The 22,601-nt window shown below is 45.4% G+C and overlaps 1 protein-coding gene across 7 annotated transcripts in view; it reads right to left on the reverse strand.

Moving 5' to 3' along the window:
- The window catches only part of SLC20A2 (solute carrier family 20 member 2), an 81,354-nt gene that overhangs the window by 19,684 nt on the left and 39,069 nt on the right, over positions 1–22,601 (reverse strand). For all 7 annotated transcript variants that reach the window (XM_039539817.1, XM_039539814.1, XM_039539820.1 and 4 more), the window contains 5 exons: positions 21,548–21,633; positions 16,281–16,377; positions 12,268–12,384; positions 11,492–11,698; positions 8,800–9,391 (listed from right to left, as the gene is read on the reverse strand). In XM_039539817.1, the coding sequence (XP_039395751.1) occupies positions 8,800–9,391; positions 11,492–11,698; positions 12,268–12,384; positions 16,281–16,377; positions 21,548–21,633 (1,099 nt within the window). The remainder of the gene's footprint in view (positions 1–8,799; positions 9,392–11,491; positions 11,699–12,267; positions 12,385–16,280; positions 16,378–21,547; positions 21,634–22,601) is intronic.

A 22,601-nucleotide genomic window follows, 5' to 3' on the forward strand; every position in this document is an offset into this window, starting at 1 on the left:
TGCTGTCAAACTGGGAGGGCATATCTAGTGGAGTTCCACAGGGATCAGTCCTGGGTCCAGTACTATTCGGTATTTTCATTAAATGACTTGGACAATGGAGTGGAGAATATGCTTTAAAATGTGCAGATAACATCAAGCTGGGAGAGGTTGTCGGGGATGGTCATGGTTTACCTGGTCCTGCCTTACTGCAGGGGGCTCGACTTGATGAGGTCCCTTCCAGCCCTACTTTACTGTGATTCTATGGATTATCGATATATGCAGCCACTTTAGCAGACTACAGCAGATTTTCAGAAGAGCTCAGCATCCAGCAAAAGCTTCTGCTATTGTCAATAGAGGGAAGCGGAAGCTCAATATTTTTGAGAAATCAGGACACATGCTTCATTTAAGTACCTAAAGGTAAAATGAATGCTTTTGGAAATCTGGCCCCAGTTGTACAGCTGAGGTGAGGTTCTATGAATCCTGTGTCACAATGCCAAGGCTAACACCGCTGAAGAAAGCATACTAACTCTTACCCAAGGCAAATATACTTTACTGATTGTACAGGACTTTCCTTGATATGGTTCGTTGCAATATGACTTGCTAATTGGTATTTTCCTTACCCCAACCCAAGGGAGCACAAAAGGAAGATTGCATTGTAATTATCAGATTCTAATCACATCTAAGTGATTACAAAACGGAAGATAAATAATTTTAAAAAGTCAAACACAATTCAATAGATTTAAAATCTAATAGGCAGCTACTCTCTTTACAAACTGATAACAGCGAGTAGGATTCTGAGAATGCAGAGTCCAAGGATGGACAGTTACACTTGTCCTGGGTCCAGGACTGGCTATATTTACTCCTGGCACAGTACCAAAACACACAGCTGGAGCAAGGGACAGCTTTGAGGTCTTATACTGTACAAGGCAAGCCACCAGGACTAGGAGTTAATCATTTATATCGTTTCAAAACTGGAGTCCCAGCTTTCATTGGAATAAAGTATTAGTGCCTGATCCTGCCCAAGTCGCTGGGAGTCGAGAGTCCTCAGCACCTCCTAGGAAGCACTGAAGCAGAATGCGACCCTTACACTTCACTTCACGACTACTTTTCCCATTTACATGGGGGAAGAAAGAGGTGCCCATGATTGTTTGCCACTCCATCTGGTCCTTGGCATGGGTTCATAGGTCTTGGAGTTTGTCTTTTTCTCTTCAGACTTCTTTTGACAGAGTCTTTCCATCGTATCCTCAGGCTTTCACATCCTTTCTGGCAGTCCTCTTCCTCACATGCTCTCTTTGATGGTCTTTCTTTTCCCATACTTACCATATGTCCAGCCCACCTCAACCGTGCACTCTCCAGTCTATCACTCAGAGTCCCAAGTTCATCTTTCCTCTAATTTCTTCCATGCACACTGTGTACCCTCCACTTGCCTGCCATTCTCTTTACTATATTATTTTCCACTACCTGTATCTTCTTTTCTTCCATCTAAAATGATGCCCTTACTCTCACTCCATTGTTTCATGAGGAATCAAGCTTTAAAATGATGTGAGAAACACTGCATAAATGGATTTTGCTTACAGATCAGTATGAATATTTCCATCCCAAGCAAATAACTCCAAGAACTGGCCTGGAGCAGTGATCAGGAAGGAAGTTTCTTTTAGGAATGCATGACAAAAAAAATGAGACATTCCAATTGCATGGTAAATTGTATTATTTTAAAAGTGGTTTTATTGTTTGACTTTTAATTGGGTAAAAGAGTCTTAGTGATTTGGAGAAAGGCCCTAGCAGCAATAAATGGTTTAAATTAGTAAAAACTCTGAAAAATGGAGATACAAATCTGATTTTTAGAAGCACTACGCTGATTAAATCCATTGCATATGAAATCAATTTTAGCTAAACATAAGGTAATTTCAATTAGCAAAAATATTCTAAGATTCCCATATGCTGACATATCTTCTAAGGAGTCATTGTGAATGCTTGAGATATAGCTCAGAATGATAAAGTCAATAGAAGCACAAAGGAAATGAGTGGAAGCCTTGTAGTGTAGGATTGCAAACACGATTCTGCCTGGAAGGAAGAAGAGTCACGTGATTGAATCACTTACAATTTTTAAACCAAGACTTCATTGCTGTGCCCACAGTTTGTAGGTCCAAATTACATTATTTAGGTGTTTAAGTACCAGATTTGCAGGCCCAAATAGGGAAGTAGACGTCTAAATGCACTTACTGGTACCTGCAATCTTATGGGTGCAGAAACAGACTGGGGGTACGGCCAGGCAGAAAATCTGACTTGAAGGATGTAGTGAAAACTGATCAGTCTCTCCTTTTTATATTGTTACATAATACGGGAACAAAGTGTCACTGAAATTAACAGCAGGTAAATTTAGAACAAGTAAATGTTTAAAAGGGAACTGGATAAATTCATGGTGGCTAAGTCCATAAATGGCTATTAGCCAGGATGGGTAAGAATGGTGTCCCTAGCCTCTGTTCGTCAGAGGATGGAGATGGATGGCAGGAGAGAGATCACTTAATCATTGCCTGTTAGGTTCACTCCCTCAGGGGCACCTGGCATTGGCCACTGTCGGTAGACAGATACTGGGCTAGATGGACCTTTGGTCTGACCCGGTACGGCCTTTCTTATGTTCTTATGTTCTTATGTAAATTGTTGGCTCATAGTGATGGTAAGAGACTCATCACTGACACTTAAAAGCCCTGCTAGCAATTGGTCAGAAGATAGAAAAGTCTTCAACAGCAACAGCACAGATGCTTTTTTGTATTAAAATAGTTTTAATTATACTGTATACACTTTTCACTGGCAAAAGGTATCTCTGACTTGAACAAGCCCAGTCCATAATGAAAGGGTTACCTGCTAGTATCACACAACAAACGGGCAAGGCAAAACCTGCTGATCAGTGCTTAGCCCTGGAGGAGTCTGGCTGGGCAGGCTGCTGCTAAGCAGGGGCAGAGAGGAGGGGAATCTGACTGTTGGGCCAGCGTCTGGCCACAGAGTCTGATAGGGTACCTTGAGGAGCGGACGATGAGCAACTTGGTTTCGGTAGGAACAGATACTCCCCCCAGTTCCCCTCTGCCTCACACACCAGGGCACTGGATATAGGACAACCTAATTTCATCTTGCAGTAGCAGAGATAGAGGAGGTGATTCCTAATGAGTCCTGAATAGGGGAGACTATTATCCCCACTGGCCAGATGGGAACTGAAGCACAGGAAGGCTGAGTTGCCACAGCTGACACAGAAAACCCTGTGAAGCAGGGAATCTGTCCCCTCCAACACTCCCAGTCCTTGTGGATGAGGTGGGAAGAAACAAAATCTATCTCATAAATATAAGCCTGAAGGGACCACTCTGGTCACCTAGTCTGCCCTCGTGTGTAACACACAGGCCACAGGACTTCTCTGAATCAATTCCTGTTTGAACCAGAGCATGTCTCTTTTACAAAACATCCAATCTAATCTGAGGAAATGAACTAATAAGGGAGACTCTCCTTCCACTCCATTCCCAACACACACACAGGCGGGATCCCGTAATCTGACCCTATGCAGAACACAGGCCCTAGATTTCATCCAAAAATTCCTGCAGCAAGTCCAGAAATTTGTGGTGGAACTAGATCTTCTCTTTTAGAGACCCCAAGGGATGGAGAATCCATCACATCCCTGGGGACCTGATCCAATGGAATAGGGATAAAGCCTTTCCATTAAGTTCAGTGGGCTCTGGACCTTGGTGAGCACTGCGCTCTGCCTCTGATGTTGTCAGAGGATTAGCAAGGTGCCCAGCATGCCAGCGGGTTATTAGGTCACTGGGTCCCCCACCAAAAGTCAGCTACAGGCAGGGTAACCCCTTTGTGTGGAGAGACAGGACTGAGAGGCTTCTTGGGGACAGCCATCAATTCAGACTTCTGAATGCCTAGCTGGATCCCATCACCTACGGTTAGGTATTTTTACAATATTGCACGAGGCTCAGTATTGTGCTCCTGATCACTAAAATCCATAGTCCTCCGGAAGATGCATACAACCCTCTCTGGTGGCCAGTAGGGCCCCAGCCCTTCCAGCTTGTTCGGAGACTTAGCCCCAGACAACCAAACACTGGCAGCTCCGCATGCAGTCACACTCTTGGGCCACATCTTTTTTCTAAACTGCCCTTTTCATTCTTGTGTTAACCTCTGAGTGGTCCCGTGTGCTCCTCTTGTGCCTGAGTGCTGAGCCAGTGAAACCTGTACACGCCACACAATTAATTAAGTTTAACAACAACATTTTTTCAGAGCTTCTGTTCTAACGCATTTAGCTGGGATTTAAAATTCTTTAGCTTTTATTCAGCACGTGCACACCATATTGTCACATGGCTCCTGGATTGGCTCTGGAACAGATCCAGTGTCGTTGCCACAGCACATTTAAGCTTACAGCAGGGAGGTGGCCTGAACGAAACAACCAGCCAAATAAGGTATTATCGTTGCTCTCTGCTGCTTTGAACAGTCAGCTGCTATTGCTACTATCCCTGTTGATGTCAGCCCAAAGAGGAGCCCAGAGTGCTGCAAATGCTGAATCCTGAGGCAAAAATCTGAGCTATTTACGGTGTTGGTATGATATTAGCAGGTGGAAATATGCATCATGAAGGACTGTCGAGGCCAGATTTCCTGGCTCAGCTATCATGGTCAGTGAGTCCATTCTAACTTGGTTTGGGAGGCAATACACCGATTTAACCTCTTCAAGGCCTGAATCAAAAGTCTTCCCCTAGTCTCTTCTGTATGATGGAACATATCCATATTATTATTTACTGTGCACCAAAAGTCCAATCAACAATGTACAAAGCATGGGAGAACACTGACCTGCAGGAACCTTACAATACAATCCACATTAGACATCACTTGTTCAGTCTACATGTAATTATCAACCAGCCTGTACATCACTATAATGAACTTACATAAAATATAAAATAGGGCAAACAGCAAACTTCATACAGCTGATAATTTATAACTCTCCCCCTCTTCTCTCTCTTTATCCTCTCCCACACTTGAGGGGTCCGTAGGAAAGGGCCTGGCAGAAGAGATGTGACAAATGAGGGGTGGGTGTTCCAATGTAGAGGGAGTCTTGGGGAAGGAGGACAAGACAGGAGTGAGGAGCCTGGTAAGGGAGCAGGAGGAGATGAAGCCTTGAAGATGTGGATTAAGAGAGAAACTTACGACAGAAAGAAAGGGAAGTTAGCTGACAGGATTCAAAGGGAGAGAGTGAAAGAGAAGCCTTGCAGCAGCATTTGTAAAGGACTGAAAACAGGTAAGTTGAGAAGTTGAAGACAGAATTAAAAAGGCTGCAGAAGTCGGAATGTGAGAGAGTCTGGCCCAGGGTTTTGGTGGTAGGATTTTAGCAATGTTGTATAGGCTATAACCTTGGAAAAGCATCAGGTGACACTGGAACTACAATCTCTTAAATGATGTATTTTCTCCAAATCTCTGGATTGCTTTAGAGGACAACTTGAAAAATGAGTCCACTACCTTGCTAGAGTGGAAATTCCTGACCTCTGTGGGGCTAACTTGCAAGCCTGAAGGGATGTAGCTCCACAGCTCAATACTCAGGGGGCTGCCTCTTATCTGGGAATCTGAATCACATCCTTCTAAAGTTCACCAAAGATACAGGTCCGCTTTGTCCTCGGGAATTGAGGGGGCTGAAACAGCTTTAACCTTGGCAAGCAGCACTGGGGGCTTAACCACAGCCTTTTTGGAAGTTGGGACTTGTGTAGAGCTTGCTAAAAATAGAAAGCCATCTGCCTCAAAGAGAGACCAAACAGAAGGGTGCCCTTCCCTTGGGGAGACTGAGAGAACTGGGAGAGTTCTCGTCTCAGGGAAACTGCAGTTTTAGCAAACAGTGTAGAGCCAGGAAGGGCAGCGTGGAAACCTCAAGTCAGAATCCACCAGGAACACTCAGTCCACAAGAACTGCCATGCAACATGAGTCAAAGGTTCTCTCTAGGGCAGCGTACTCTTCACTGGAAAATGCCTCAGCAGCCGTGATAATTGCCCCACAAGTTATCTTACTCTGGCCCCAAGGAATTGGTTCTAATACCGGGCAGAAATGAGTGTGCTCTCCCCTGGAGAAAGGTATGCAGTGTTGTTGTAACTGTGTTGGTCCCAAGGCATTAGAGACAAAAGGTGGGGAGGTAATATCTTTTATTGGACCAACTTCTGTTGGTGAGAGAGGAGGAAGAAGGCTGGAGGAAGGTGGCATATACAAACTGAGTGAGTTGGCTAAGCCTCGTAAGTTTCCTCCAACATACATAAGCAGTGGCCACCACAAATCCAAAAGAAGAGTGGAAGCGCTGGGCCCCAAGCCTCCCAGACAAAAGGCAACCCACACAACAGCACACAGCCTGCTCATGGCCACTTCCTGCAACCTAGGGGCGCAAGCCACGCAGAAGGAGAAAAGGCTTCCTGATCAGAAGCACCGTGCCAGTAGCCTGTGTGCGCGCGATACAGCAGCCCAAAACCTCATTATCCTTTGCACTGCCATGCTGCATTACACATGGGTACCTAATTTCCTGGCCACTATCACTGCTCAGCCTCTACGAGACTCTGACTTTCTCACATCCCTCCCTTTTTATTTTAAAGGGTTTCTATTCCAGTATTGTCCAGTGCAACTCCATATTTATTGCCCTATTTCCTCTCCCCTTCCTAAACCACCCCCTGCTACGCTACCACTTTGCCTTTTTGACTCCTGTCACCTTATTCTACCCTTTTGTCCTGGTCTAAAGCTCTCGCAACCAGTCCCACCAGTCATTATTGACATTGAGGGGGCCTTTTTTCAACATGGGGGAGGGGGGGAACCAGAAGAGTTGGTGAGATATAAAGAAGTTTGCCATTTCTTACAGTGCTTATCCCAAACACTGCTTGGGATATACTCCTACGCTCAGGCCTTGATCCTGGAGCTGACTGCATGAGGACACATTCCTGTATTTGCACTGAGCTTCAGTAAAGTCAATGGGGCTCCGCAGAGGAGTAGGGAGGAATACATCCACATGAGTCAACTGCAGGATCAGGGCCTTAGATTTGGAGCCCTGAGATCCTGAACCATCCTTTTGTGGTATATACACAGTGCCTAACTTGAAGGAACCCCAAGCCTTTGCTGAAGCCTCCAGGCATCACCACAATACAAATAATACGCAATACAGAATTAAAGAAAAACAGACTAACAAGCAACAGTTAAATAAATGCCTTGCACAAAATTAAGTGAAGTCTGTTTTGTCCTTGCAATTTTATCAGTCAAGAGACCTTGAAATAAACAAAGTATATGATAAAAATGTGCACCCTCTGACCAGGGGTGGCTCTAAGCACGGCAGTCCCAAGCATGGCAGTCAGGCAGCTTTTGGCGACATGCCTGCGGGAGGTCCGCCGGTCCTGTGCCTTCAGCGTACCTGCTGCCGAAGCCGTGGGACCGGGGACCTCCCGCAGGCATGCCGCCGAAGGCTGCCTGACTGCCACCCTCACAGTGACCGTCAGGCCGCCCCCCGCAGCTTGCCACCCCAGACACGCACTTGGTGCGCTGATGCCTGGAGCTGCCCCTGCCTCTGACCCCTGCTCTGCAGTGTGATATGGATGGGAAGACCCTAGCACCTGCCACAGCCTTAATTATTTCAGCATGGGCTGTGTGGGAGTAAGGGTCCACATCTATGGACCAACACTATGTGACATGCAAAATGCACTCCTGGATCATTGCTGCAGTAGCAAGTCAGTCTCAAAAGAATGTACTATAGTATATGCAGCCAGTTAAAACCACTTAAACGTTTGTTTAGTTCCCATAACCACATTACAAAAATATTCTGAAATGGGCAAAGTGGGGAATAAAGTGGATCCCAGAACAAAGTATGAATCTAGTCAAAATGAAAAATCATGTGAAGGGATTAAACTATTAAGCGCAATAAGTCAGACTGGAGAGAGTCTGTGCCATGTCTTTTCTCCTACAGAAGTGCAGACTTTGGAAATCATGCTAGTGGTCTCATTGAAATGAATGGGAGTAAAATCCTATTCCCCATGAGCAAAGGTGTCAGAAGCGGGCTCAAGGTTTGGTTTTCATGTCAACTCTTTACCCCCCAACACAAACTGTAGCCAGTTTGTAACAGAACGTTTGATCTTCAGAGTGGAGAGAGGTTAATAGTAGGGTGCCCCACAGTTTAGCAGTGGGACCAGCATCACTAAGCCTGCTTATTAAGAGGGATATTTTCAAAGGCACAAGAGGCAGCAACTCCCTGGTGGGCCCCATTTGCACCTTGGGAAGTCTCCCCCCCCCAGCCCCCAGAGCTTTGGAAGAAGTAGACAGTGAGCTGGTGACGCTGTTTTGGTTAGTAAAATGAGAACAGAGAAATTCTACATGACTGGAACACACTGAATGATTGGGCACCATGATGAAAGATTAACTTCAGTCTAAGCACACTGACAAAAATAGTCTAAACTTCTCATTTGCTGATGGGCTCTGATCTCTGAGTAAAAATAGCTCCCAAGGGTAGGGACTGTCTTTGTTTTGCTTGTTTATGCAGAGTCTACCACACAACAGGGCCCTGATCCCTGACAGGGGCCTCCGTGTGCTGCAGTTCACCAAAACTTGAACTATTTAAGCATAGATTAGAAAAGAGGTTACTGCTACGGGGAAAGAAAAGATTCATTGAGCAGCCCAAGTCTTTAGAAACATTGGCTATATCAATGTAGTAAGATTCTCTAGCAAAGCAATGATGTCCCAGTGCTTACATACACCCCTCCTGGGTGCCAAATAATTCTCCAAGCACTGAGTTTAATTAATAAGCACTCCGCTTGTGAGTTCTCCCACACTTACCTGACATCATTACCGCCATGGGCAAAAGATCCAAAGCAGGCTGTTAGGATCTGGAGAAAGTGAAAAAGTAGGTGGACCTGAGAGGTGTCCTTCTCCTCCTTTTCCTCTTCTACAGAATCTTCTGGGAGTTGGTTAGGATCTGCTAGGTCTGATGCCAACTTCATTTCCACACCACCTTCATCTGCCTCAATCTCTGCCTCAGCTACAGCATTGCAGTAGCTAGAGTAGCTATCATAGCGAACTCTCTTTTTAGAATAGGCCACTGTGTCTCCCATCAACTTTTCACTGTCTTCTGGGGTTGATGGATCAACTGCCTTGAAGGATGAATGGACTGGCATTCCACAGATGGCAGCTGTGTAACAAGTGTAGCTGTTGTTGCGACGCAGTATCTTGTAATTGTTTTCTTGTGAGGGCCTATCGTTGTTTGCCCTGTCCAGATGTATTTTGTGTAGCAAGTCTTTGTACAACCCTGAGTCTTTATGCACAGTGTGGTACACCTGGCCATCACTCCTCACATGGCCGCCATCAAAATTAAAAGTGCCATTGGAAACAGGAGATTTCATGGTGGTTTGCGTCATAGAAAAAGCCCTTCCTGTAAAGGCAGATGGTCAGATTTTATTTCTATCATATGAAATATGAAAGTTCTATGCTTAGCAAGACACCAAAACAAGGTGTAAATGGCTGAAGGGACAGCCATCTGCAGTATATGATACAGAAGTTCATCTCGGATACATGAATGCATTGATCAATTTAAAACCAAACATGCTCTCCGGAAATTTCCACTACACGTGTCTGACGAAGTGGGTATTCACCCACAAAAGCTTACGCTCCAATACGTCTGTTAGTCTATAAGGTGCCACAGGACTCTTTGTCGCTTTAAACCAAACACGGTTAACTTTTAAGGGAATGTCTACAGTTGGGAGTATGGATGGTTTTATGGTTAAGGCACTGATCTGTGCCGCAGTACATCTTTGCTGAAGTCCCAGATCTCCCACAGACTTGCTGTGTGACTTTGGGCACGTGCCTTAGACTGGAATTTGGGTGCCTAACACGAGGCAACTTTTAAAATTCTACCCATAATCTCTCTCTGTCTGAATTACCCATTTCTAAAATGGTAGTAAATACTACTTTCCTACTCACCTTTGTTTGGCTTGTCTATTTAGATTGTAAGCATTCCAGGACAGGAACAGTCCTCTGACTATGGGTTTCTTCAGAGTAAGGGGAACATTTTCAAAAGTGCCTAGGTGACCTAGAAACCTAACTCCCATTTTTAAAAGTGCCTAAGTCACTTTTGAAAATGGAGATTTAAGTGTGTTTGAAAATTTTACACTAAATAAATAATATAGTGCCATGCAACTTTACTGGTAGTCAATCATTGGATTTTGGGAGCACTGATTGTACAGACGCCATGAACTGAACCCCAAAGCTTATGAATAAAAGCATATTACTGTGGGCATGCTAACAATATTACAAATAAAGTTGTTAATGTTGCCCAGTTAAAAGTTCAGAAATGGAAAAGTTAAAGCTGCTAAAGAAATGTTAACAAACATATTGAATATCCTGTATTTTTTACTCCTATTGACATAATAAACATAGTGACACACTGCTATTTTTATCTATATTGTATGCTTGTCTACACACGTTTATATTAAATGTGGATTACAGGATTCACAGAGTGGCTAAGTTAACATTGCTGAAGACACCTTAACTTTTCCATTTCTGAACTTTGGGGATTTTAACTATTCAACATTAAAATATTGTTGTTTTGTTTTATTTTAAGAAGGTCTGTAGTGGTAGTATACATTTATGGAGATAATATATCCAATTAGTTTGTTCTCACCAGATCAAATGGTCCACTATTAATAGTAATTATACAGGTCAGTATAGACACTGCTTCGGTATCAATGAGAAAAAGAAAAACTCACAGCTGACTAGCTAATATGCACCACTCAGCCAACTGTGCCTCTTAATTGTGAAAAACGGCATTTACTTATATGCACTGCACACTTAGGCCATAACCATGCCAACTGCACCGTGCTGCAAGGACAAAACCTTGCATCCATGTAGAGCTCCATCCAAATCAATGTGGCTCTGTGTGAGCACAGGGATCCAGCCACACAAACCAGCTTGCAGAATCAGGGCTTCAAACGGGAGCTTTATTACATGCATGGACTTGTAAGTGTCATTCTTCTAGTGGATATACTCCAAATGGTCATAAATTTGTAAACTCAAGCCCAACATTTTCCCAAACTAGCTAGAACAGTATACTCTGAATTTCCATGCTAAATTTGAACTTCTATAGTTCAGCTGCTTTCGTATTCTCTGCCTTCTAAAATGTGGTTTTAAGAATAGGAAATAAGTATTATCAGGAATAGAAGAATTTCCTTTTTCAGTTGTATATAAAACTCAAATACTGCCAAACAACATTTCCTCTCTTTGTTTTTTAAATCATCTTTGGAAAACTTACCTCAAAAAAAGAGAATATTTTCACTAAGTTGTGAGCAAGCAAAAAAATAGCTAACATGAACTGCTGTAGGAAAACATACAAGTGGATACATAGTGAGAGGAAGGGTTTGTAAGAACTGTTAAGTTACAAAGAAAATTATACTTAATATAGATGGATGTAACACATGCCCATGACGAAGATACCCCATCAACACAATGAAAGACAAGACAGTTAATGTTTTCTTACCATATGGCACACGGGGATGGTTTCCATTTGCTATGCCGCTATCTGACACTCCAGCAGCTTCTGTTATTGGGCCAGTGAGGGGAATCGTGCTCTCATCAGTTGCTTTAACTCCAGGAAGCTCTTTAAAAACAGGTGTCTCCTCCTCTTGAATTTTATCAAGACTTTCATCCGATATCCTTGACAACGCGGCTTCTTTCTTTAACCGGCCTAAGGAAATGTCATGATTATAATTCTAAACCAATCTTTTATAGGATGGTTAGGGTTATTCAAACTTATCTATACTACTGCTGGTGTTCCTAACAAAATGCCAGTATCATTAAAAATATAAACTTGAATACAGCAACTTGAGTGGTTTGGTTTCTGTTTTGTTAATTAATCTAGACATACATTCTTTCATGGGAATTTATTACTAGCATATTTATCTTCATTAGCCTCTCTGAGAACCATGAAAATGCCTTGTGCCTATCTACAAGTTCACTAGGTGATGTTATTGAAGTCCTCCAATTTGCTAATGCAATCTGAAGCTTTCTATTTTTTAAACTCTGCAACCCTGTTCAGCGGACATCACAAGGTAGTTTTAAGTTAAAAACCTATTGTAAAACAAAAAGCCTTGATTAGTTTAACTTTACAGTAAAATAAAAGAAATGTTTTAAATACTGTCATTGTGCAAGTCCTTTTTCTTTCCTTTAACACCTATATTTCAAAACCTAAAACAGAATATATTCAAGTTCACAAGGGATTTTACACCACTAGCATTTCATCTACCAAATACTTACTTGCTATTTTTCTCTTCATCCACGGACACACAAAAATCCACACTAGAACAGCAAATACTATAGCTATACCAAATGATGTTAGGACTATTATCCATATAGGAAGTACCAGTCCTAGCACTGTGAAGAGAAAAGGAGAAGAAAGTTAAAGGTTAATGTGCAAAAATGTCAGTTCCTTAAAATATTACAACTTCAGTACTAAAGATAACACCCTGCCTAACTGAACCCCACATCTTGGTAGCCAAGAAGCTCTTTCAGCAGGGCTGGCGTTGTTTTGATGCAGCAAGCCTGTACAAGGGAAGGGATAAAGCTTTTGAAAAGGGTCAGTTTGGCCGATTAAGACCTCAGTTATGGCAAAAATGAAATTTCACTTCTTTGGCAAATGCCATACACTGAGGTGAAGAATGAACTATTTCTCTATGGCTAGAAAGTTAACGTTTGAAGTGGATTTACAAACTATACTGAAAACAAATGCATTGGAACAGGAATTTCACTTGAGACTATTCAGTGCAACTCCTTTATTTACACTGACTAAAAGAAGAAAGATGAACCTCTTGAAAATGTACAGGCTTGAGTGTTACAGATTCTCAGCTGTTGTCAGCCTCAACACTAGAGATTTGGGGGCCATACTTTCACGAGTATTTTCTAGTGCACTATTTAGGCATGTATATACCCCTGAGATGCAGAAGAAAGTTGATATTAAGGTAATAACACTGGCAAAGTGGGTGTTGTCTCCTCCTCTGGGGATTGTCCCCTAGAGAACAGCAGCTTTTTGTTACTATCAGCAAAGGAAGTATCATCATCAGCAGAGACATCATCAGCTCATCTGCACTGCATGCAAAATGTCCTCAGTTCATAGCCTACTGGTAACCCATGTGAGAGGGATGGTCAGGTACACACACACATCCATAGGTAACCCTGACTCGTGTGGTTGCACAATGGGATATTTGAAGTCCTAAAATGGCATGCACAGGTTTGAAGACATGATACTTAGGATTTCTGCAACAATGCACATAAGCCCTGCTCCTGCTCCCATAGAAGTCAGTGCAAAATTCCAATCAACATCACTGGTGCTAGACCAGCCGCATAATGAGTGTGAACATCAGTATTTTAGCATACATCAAGCCTTATTGTCTACTACGGTAAATCTTTGCTTTGGACAGTAAACCCTGATGCTCACCTCAACATCTGCTTAATAGGCCACCTGAGTGCCTTGCTCACCAAGGTCTCGATCCTGCAATCCTCAATCATGTGAGTAACTCGTACTCACACAAGTAGCCTCCCTGACGTCAATAGAGTGCCTTGTGCAAGTTCAATTTGATTATGCATTTAGGAGTTGCAGGATCAGGCCCGCAAGGAAGAAAGAACTTGAGCCTTGATCTTGCAAACACTTATCTTTGTGTTTTTCTTGAAAACCATGGGACTACTTAAGCACCTGTGTACATGGGCGCCAACTTATATGGGCTCGTGGAGCTAAAGCCCCAGGAATATTCAAAATCAGGGGCTCTGCTCCACCAATATTTGGAGCTAGGTTTTGCCCCTTTAAATCCCAGCCGCCGCAGGGAATCAGAGGGCTCTGGGCTGCCCGCTGCTGCGGGGAACCCAGAGCCTTTTAAATCTCAGCCGCGGCTGGGAATCAGAGGGCTCTGGGCTGCCTGCAACCGCGGGGAGCCCAGAGCCTTTTAAATCCCAGCCGCGGCCGGGAATCAGAGGGCTCTGGGCTGCCGCTGCGGGAGCCCAGAGTTACATCCCAGCCGCGGCCGGGAATCAGCGGGCTCTGGGCTGCCCGCTGCGGCAGGGAGCCCAGAGCCCTTTAAATCCCAGCCGCGGCTGGGAATCAGAGGGCTCTGGGCTGCTGGCAGCAGCGGGGAGCCCAGAGCCCTTTAAATCTCAGCCGCGGCTGGGAATCAGAGGGCTCTGGGCTGCCTGCAACCGCGGGGAGTCCAGAGCCCTTTAAATCCCAGCCGCCGCCGGGAATCAGAGGGCTCTGGGCTGCCCGCTGCTGCGGGGAGCCCAGAGCCTTTTAAATCCCAGCCACGGACGGGAATCAGAGGGCTCTGGGCTGCCCGCCGCGGCGGGGAGCCCAGAGCCTTTTAAATCCCAGCCGCGGCCGGGAATCAGAGGGCTCTGGGCTGCCCGCTGCGGCGGGGAGCCCAGAGCCTTTTAAATCCCAGCCGCGGCTGGGAATCAGAGGGCTCTGGGCTGCCTGCAACCGCGGGGAGCCCAGAGATCTTTAAATCCCAGCCGCAGCTGGGAATCGGAGGGCTCTGGGCTGCCCGCAGGGGCAGAGAGCCCAGAGCCCTTTGAATCCCAGCCGCGGTGGCTGGGATTTAAAGGGCTCAGGGCTCCCCGCGGCTGCCAGCAGCTCAGAGCCCTTTGAATCCCAGCCCCTGGCTGCTGATTGCCCCCTCCCCGGACCCCCACCCCCTATCTAAGCACCACTGGTCTTTGTCCCCCGTTACCCACTCCCGAGACCACTGCACCTAACTGCTCCGGGACCCCAGCCACTATCTAAGCCTCCTTTCTCCTTGTCCCCAACTGCCCCCTCCTGAGACCCCACCCAACTTCCCGCCAGGACCCCACCCCCGACCTGTCCCCTGATAAACCCCCTGGACTCCCATGCCTATCCAATTGCTGCCTGTCCCCTGACTGTCCCTCCGAACCTCTGCCCCATCCAACCCCCCCTGCTCCTTGTCCCTTGACTGGCCCCTGGAACCCCCTACCCCTTCTCCAACCTTGTAATCTTGTGGCACTGACGCGTTGTAGCTTCATTTTATATCGGCTTACAGGGCGGGAGTGGCGGGGGCACCACCATTTTGGGCCCCACCAAAAATTATACAAACCTGCCGCCTATGCCTGTGTAAGAGCTTACAGAACAGGGGCCTCAGAGTCTGACCACTTATTTTGCTATGTCTCAAACAGACGTCTCTCTTCATATATGTCTTTCAGATTGTGTGATGAGAAAGGAAGGATGTTAAGATTACTCTTTTGTTTATGTTGTTTATTAAGCCACTGCAGAATGCCTGGCTAACACACTGTGAACAGAACTAGAAAGGAACATTTCTGGTTATCCTTAAACAGCGTGTGCACCAATCCAATTAAGAGAAGGGAATAATTGCAGTACTATCCATCAACATCCCCCTCAGAACCCCTAGTCCCTTCCATGTACTATATGAGGCTTGGTCTACATTTAAATGTCAGTCAACATAGCTCAGTTGGTCAGGGCTGTGAAAAACCACACCTCTGACTATGCTGCTCTAATCCCTTATGTAGATGCAGCTATGCTTCCATCATATATAGCTACCATCGTTCAGGGAGGTGCTGTTCCTACACTAATGGAAAAACTCCTTTGGTCGGAGTAAGCTGCCTCTACACTGCCGGCTCATGCCAGCATAGCTATGGCGACGCAGCGCTGCTAGTAGTGTCTCTGTAATACACACACACCCTCAAAGGAGTTGCCTTAATGCTACACTGGCTATGGACAGTTTCTTGTAATGAGGGAAAAACAAAGGAAATGAATTTAGATACACGGGGCCAGGCCCTCAACAATGTAGCCAATTTACACCCACTGATAACTGCAGCTTTAAAAAGCCTGACCACTCTCACAACACCCAAGCAGCACTATGTCCTCTATGGCAAAACATCTGGAAAGAATCCCTGTGGGCTGGTCCTGCGCCTCCTAGGAAGCCACAAGTGACAGAGAAGAAGGCAGCAATGGAGCTAAGGATAAAAAGATAAAACCCTCTACTGAACAGACTGCTTGATCTTCAGATTGCCATACATTTGTATTTTAAAAATCAAGACAACCATTAAGGTTCTGGGAGACTAATGGAGCGAGATCTACTAATCCTTTGCCTGTATTATTTGTTAACATGAGAATTTAACATGCATTAAATTTTTATTATTATTCAACAGTGCACATCAGGACCTGTTAGTAAATACAAAATGAGTTAATACGAATGCATGGCAGAACAAAGCTTTCCTTCTGGACTTCAAATGCAAGAGTTCGCACTCACCTGGGGCTCCTGCGTACATGACGGAAAACACATTAATGGCTACTGTAGCAGCATAGAACGCTGGAAGTGCACGAAGACCATTGGGTACAGGGTCTTCCTGCATAATAATGAGAAAAGAGGAAAAGTCACATGGGTTTGCTGTGTACACAAGAACCAGGACTAGCAAAGGTTGAGACAAAAAATCACCCATCCCCACCATCAGCTGGATGGATCTTCTGGCTTCCCCCCCTACTTCCAACCTCTGTGTTCCCTACTCTCCAGCCCAGTTACTCTGGATAGATGCTGAGGAAAAGATTTGGGTTTGTATGATTATTCATAAAACCTACTTTCATAGCAATGGTGCCTCCAGTCACAAACAGGATAGCAGCTTGGGGAAGGCGGCCACCATAGCAGTCTGATGGCGAGTAATTTAAAAATATGGGCAGCAGCATTGTCTCGTGAATGGGGAGCTGGACTCCAGTCAGGAGACCTAGATTCTGTCCCTGGCTCTGCCACTGACCTGTTGAATGGCCTTGGGCAGGTCATTTCATCTCTCTGTCTCTCTATTTACTCACCCACCGATTTATCTGTCTTGTCCATTTAGACTCTAAGCTCTCTGGGGCAAGGACTCTCACTGTGTGTTTGTACAGAACCCAGTTCAATGGGGCCCTGATCTTGCTAGGGCTCTAGGTATTACTGCAGTGACCTATTCAATGATTTCTAAAAACCTATTTCTAGCCTCTGTTTAAAACCAAGTGCACACTGAATGTTTCCATCTGCTGACAAAGGTTTCTGCATGTGCTAAATAGGTAATTGTATTAAATCGGTGTAGCATATTGACAGTCACATGTATAAATGTAGCAGATGAGTGTAACAGTGGAAATGCATATAAATCCTTTTGTGCCTCACAAGTAATGCTGTTCAGTGTAAAGAACTGCTATTCCCCAATAGTTACAGTTCTTTAAGATGTAGTCATGGGGGTCTCACTGTAGTTTGTATGTACCTCATGTGCACAAGACCTGAGGTTTTTTGAATAGCAGGATCTGTTGGGGCTGTGCATGTACCCCAAGCCTCCTCCTAAGGGTAGGTCAGCCAGGACTCTCCCTCTCCCTTTAGCAAAACTTTTGATATGGTCTCCCACAGGATTCTTGCCGGCAAGTTAAAAAAGTATGGATTGGATGAATGGACTATAAGGTGGATAGAAAGCTGGCTAGATTGTCAGGCTCAATGGGTAGTGATCAATGGCTCCATGTCTAGTTGGCAGCTGGTATCAAGTGGAGTGCCCCAGGGGTCAGTCCTGGGGCCGGTTTTGTTCAACATCTTTATTAATGGTCTGGATGATGGGATAGATTGCACCCTCAGCAAGTTCGCAGATGACATTAAGCTGGTGGGAGAGTTAGATACACTGGAGGGTAGGGATAGGGTCCAGAGTGACCTAGACAAATTGGAGGATTGGGCTAAAAGAAATCTGATGAGGTTCAACAAGGACAAGTGCAGAGTCCTGCACTTAGGATGGAAGAATCCCATGCACTGCTACAGGCTGGGGACTGACCAGCTAAGCAGCAGCTCTGCAGAAAAGGACCTGGAGATTACAGTGGATGAGAAGCTGGATATGAGTCAACAGTGTGCCCTTGTTGCCAAGAAGGCTAACGGTGTATTGGGCTGTATTAGTAGGAGCATTGCCAGCAGATCAAGGGAAGTGATTATTCCCCTCTATTTGGCACTGGTGAGGCCTCATCTGGAGCACTGCATCCAGTTTTGATCCCCCCACACTACAAAAAGGATGTGGACAAATTGGAGAGTGTCCAGCGGAGGGCAAGGAAAATGATTAGGGGCCTGGGGCACATGACTTGTGAGGAGAGGCTGAGAGAACTGGGCTTGTTTAGTCTGCAGACAAGAAGAGTGAGTGGGGATTTGATAGCAGCCTTCAACTACCTGACAGGGGGGTTCCAAAGAGGATGGAGCCCAGCTGTTCTCAGTGGTGGCAGATGACAGAACAAGAAGCAATGGTCTCAAGTTGCAGTGGGTAGGTCTAGGCTGGATATTAGGAAACACTATTTCACTAGGAGGGTGGTGAAGCACTGGAATGGGTTCCCTAGGGAGGTGGTAGAATCTCCATCCTTAGAGGTTTTGAAGGCCCAGCTTGACAAAGCCCTGGCTGGGATGATTTAGTTGGAGTTGGTCCTGCTTTGAGCAGGGGGTTGGACTAGATACCTCCTGAGGTCCCTTCCAACCCTGAGATTCTATGATAACCTAGTCCAATGGTTCCTTTGGCAGCTGAGGATGACTCACAGGTTCCACATGGACCACATCTCAAAGATCCACAGTTACTCTAGGCCAAGTAAACATTCTCTCTTCTTCGAGTACATGTCATTGTAGATCCCACTACAGGTGACTGGCACACAGCCTCTCCTCTGGATGGTAGGAGTGAGGCGTTTCAGCTGCATTAAATCAAACAGTGGTAGCAGTACTGCTCTCCTGAGCTTGGCACTTGACCTGGTTGTCCTGTCAAAGGCATAATGTTTAAAGGGAGTGAATGGCTTGCCTACAGCCTTGCAGATCTCAAAGACTGGAATGTTCCTATAGCAGGCGGAAGAGGCTGCCTGTGCCCTGGTGGAGTATGCATTGATGTTCAGAGGGAGAGATTTGCCAGCCATCTGATAGAAGGTGGAAACACATATTGTGATCCATTTGGAGGGTCTCTATGACTGGATGGCTTGGCCTTCTGATGGGTGCCAGAACTGGCCACAAAGAAGGAGAGAGACAGCCAGAAAGGGTTGGGCCTATTAAGAAAATAGAGCAGAATTCTGGACACATCCAAAGTATGCAGCTTCTTGCCTGCCAGCATCTCGTGCAGCATCACAAGTCTTAATGAGCGTAGAGTACTATCTGCTTGCTACACAGCTCTGTGAGTCCTCGGTTATGGCCTGTACCTCTCTTGGGATTCCCAGCACCTGGAGCCACAGTGTTCCACGCATTGTTACTACAGCGGCCACAGACCTGGCCATGGTGTCAAAGACATCCATAACTGTTTGCAAGGCCACTTTGGTCACCAATTGACCTTCTCAATACATGGATGGTAGACCACAGTAACCCCAACAGGGCAGTGGCAGCATACCACAGGAATACGGCTGGCTCTTAGGACAGGCATTGGAGTGGTCAGTACCCAGACAAGGCTGGTGGCAGCTGAGCCTTGTAGGTGAAGCTAACAGGTCTTTCCATGGTGGTGACCACTGAAGGATAGGCACAAATGTTTGCTCAGTGTATGTGACTCTGCTAGGCAGAAGAAACACTTACTGTGTACATCTTTCTGTGGAATTAGACCATTGCAGGATGGACAGGGTTTGAAGCCTGCAGGTTTTGAGTCCACCATGCTAAGCAACCTTGTATGGAAGGGGTGGGGAATGTAATGTGGAAGGATGGGGCCTAACCAATAATGCTCAGTCCAGATTAGTTGATATAGATCATGGCGGTTGTGTGTGGAAGAATCAGAAGAGTTCTGACTGTTTGTAGAAGGTTTAGCCAACGCTTAGAATTAGTGGGTCGGACACTCACCAGGTTCTACCTCACTGCCAAACGCGAGGGAACTGAGAGGAGGGTTGTGACCATCTCATCCTTTTTACCCTCATATGGGAGCAGGAGGAGGCAGCCTGAGGAGGCATGCACAGCCCGGACAGACACTGCTATACAAAAACACTCTGGTCTCACACATGAGGCGCCTCTCACCGAACAGTCGGATCCATGCTGATACATATTCAAAGAACTACTGTGATACATGCACAGTTGTACAACTTGCTACCCATGTGTATCTAACGTTGTACAAAAAATTGTATATGTTTTTTGTGAAATATGCCATCATGTAATTCATATACACAAGTGGGCTGAGTTTTAAGTTGCATTTTCAGCCTAACCTGTGACTTTTCCTGAGTTTCGAGTGCTTAGATATATGGCTTGATTGTTGTTCTATGTATGTTTTTTGCATTTCATTTCACAGGTTTAAAAAGAGAGGGGGTGAGGGAGACCATCTCACTGAAATGTCCCACATGAAAGGTAGGACATGATGCATTATAATCCCAAAGTTCTCCATATCCCCCCACTTTTATTGTTTACATTTATTTATATTAGAAATAAAGAATGAAGCTGAGGCTACTGAAGAGTTACTTATGCCAAAGGAATTAATACTGCATCTATTTAAATTTCCTGTATGGGTTTTTTTGTTCTTGTTTTGGGTCTCTGTGACACCGCATCCCACATTTTGGCCACAGCAGATTGAGAGGTCTGAGGGAGGCAGAAAATTATAATAAAGGAGCATCTGACTTCAAGCACTGCTGGTTTGCAAACAAACGCAGACAGACAGGGGTGGCTCTAGGGATTTTGCCGCCCCAAGCACGGAAGGCAGGCTGCCTCCGGCGGCTCTAGGGATTTTGCCGCCCCAGGCACGGCAGGCAGGCTGCCTCCGGCGGTTTGCCTGCAGAGGGTCCGCTGGTCCCATGGCTCTAGGGATTTTGCCGCCCCAAGCACGGCAGGCAGGCTGCCTCCAGCGGTTGGCCTGCAGAGGATCCGCTGGTCCCGCGGCTCTAGGGATTTTGCCGCCCCAAGCACAGCAGGCAGGGGCACGCCTGCGGGAGGTCCACCGAAGCCGCAGGACCAGCGGACCCTCCGCAGGCAAACCGCCAGAGGCAGCCCGCCTGCTGCCCTCGCGGTGCTGGCAGAGCGGCCCCAGCGGCTTGCCGCCCCAAGCATGCGCTTGGCGTGCTGGGGCCTGGAGCTGCCCCTGCAGACAGAGCTTGTAAATTCCACAATGTGGAACTATTTGATTTATTGCTTCCTGGATGCTGCTGCCCTCACCTCAACTGAAGCCACTGAAACCCAGCCGCCACCGATTGCGGCTTCCTGAGCACCCAGGATAACATACACCTCAATCTTTTTTTGACTTCTGGTGTACCAGAAAACCAGAGCTTAGAATTTCACACCTGTTAAACTCGGTTTTGTTACTTGGCACTAGCTAATTCACTCCTATTAAATAAAGGTTACGCTAGCACTGTCCTGGTTAAGCAGCCTTCATTATCATTTATCATTGTGCAAAGCCATTTTCAAGGAGACATGCTGATAAAGCAGCCATCCCAATATGTCGTGTCCCAGTGAAGTAGTGTATATTAAAATAATGCTTTAGATTGACATAGCACCCTTTTAACTCCTTGGAAATGTCGACAACCAAATGGTGCACAGCCTCCAGTACGGCAGTCATGACCTCTATGCACCGGAGTGGAGAGTTGCTAGCCTCTTACCTTCTTTAAAATTAAGAATCTAATCAGCAGAAACAGCATTCCAGACATCAAACCAGATAACAGTGGGGAAATAAACCAAGAGGCAACTGAGGAAAAAAAGATATAACAACCAATAAGTGGTACCATCCCATGTAATTGAGGAAGTTTTGTATTTATCAAATAGGAAAATAACCAGTGGACAAAGTTTATGCTGATTCTTCTCGCACAGCTGGCATTGTTATCATATAGCTTGGGTGCTCTCCTAGGATTTCTAAAAGCATTCAGCACTGGCTTACGTCAACGCCCACTGAAGTTGATGGGAGTTTTACTAATGCTAAGCACTTCTGAAAATCTCACGCAAGAGGTTTCCAGAATAACATTGCAATTACAGGTTTCAGAGTAGCAGCCGTGTTAGTCTGTATCCGCAAAAAAAACAGGAGTACTTGTGGCACCTTAAAGACTAACAAATTTATTTAAGCATGAGCTTTCGTGAGCTACAGCTCACTTCTTCGGATGCATAGAATGGAACACACAGACAGAGGATATTTATACATACAGAGAACATGAAAAGGTGGAAGTATGCATACCAACAGGCAGAGTCTAATCAATTGAGATGAGCTATCGTTAGCAGGAGGAAAAATTTTTTTGAAGTGATAATTAAGATGGCCCATAGAAGGTGTGAGGAGAACTTAACATAGGGAAATAGATTCAATTGGTGTAATGACCCAACCATTCCCAGTCTTTGTTTAACCCACAGTTAATAGTATCTAGTTTGCATATTAATTCAAGTTCAGTAGTTTCTCTTTGGAGTCTGGTTTTTGAAGTTTTTTTGTTGCAAAATTGCCACCTTCAAGTCTGTCACTGAGTGGTTAGAGAGGCTGAAGTGTTCTCCCACTGGTTTTTGAATGTTATGATTCCTGATGTCACATATCCATTCAAGTGACACCATCATAGGACCTAATCACATCAGACACGCCATCAGGGGCTCATACACCTGCACATCTACCAACGTGATATGTGCCATCATGTGCCAGCAATGCCCCTCTGCCATGTACATTGGCCAAACCGGACAGTC

This window comes from Mauremys reevesii, linkage group 5 (assembly GCF_016161935.1).
Source record: "Mauremys reevesii isolate NIE-2019 linkage group 5, ASM1616193v1, whole genome shotgun sequence".
NCBI classification, from domain to species: Eukaryota; Metazoa; Chordata; order Testudines; family Geoemydidae; genus Mauremys; species Mauremys reevesii.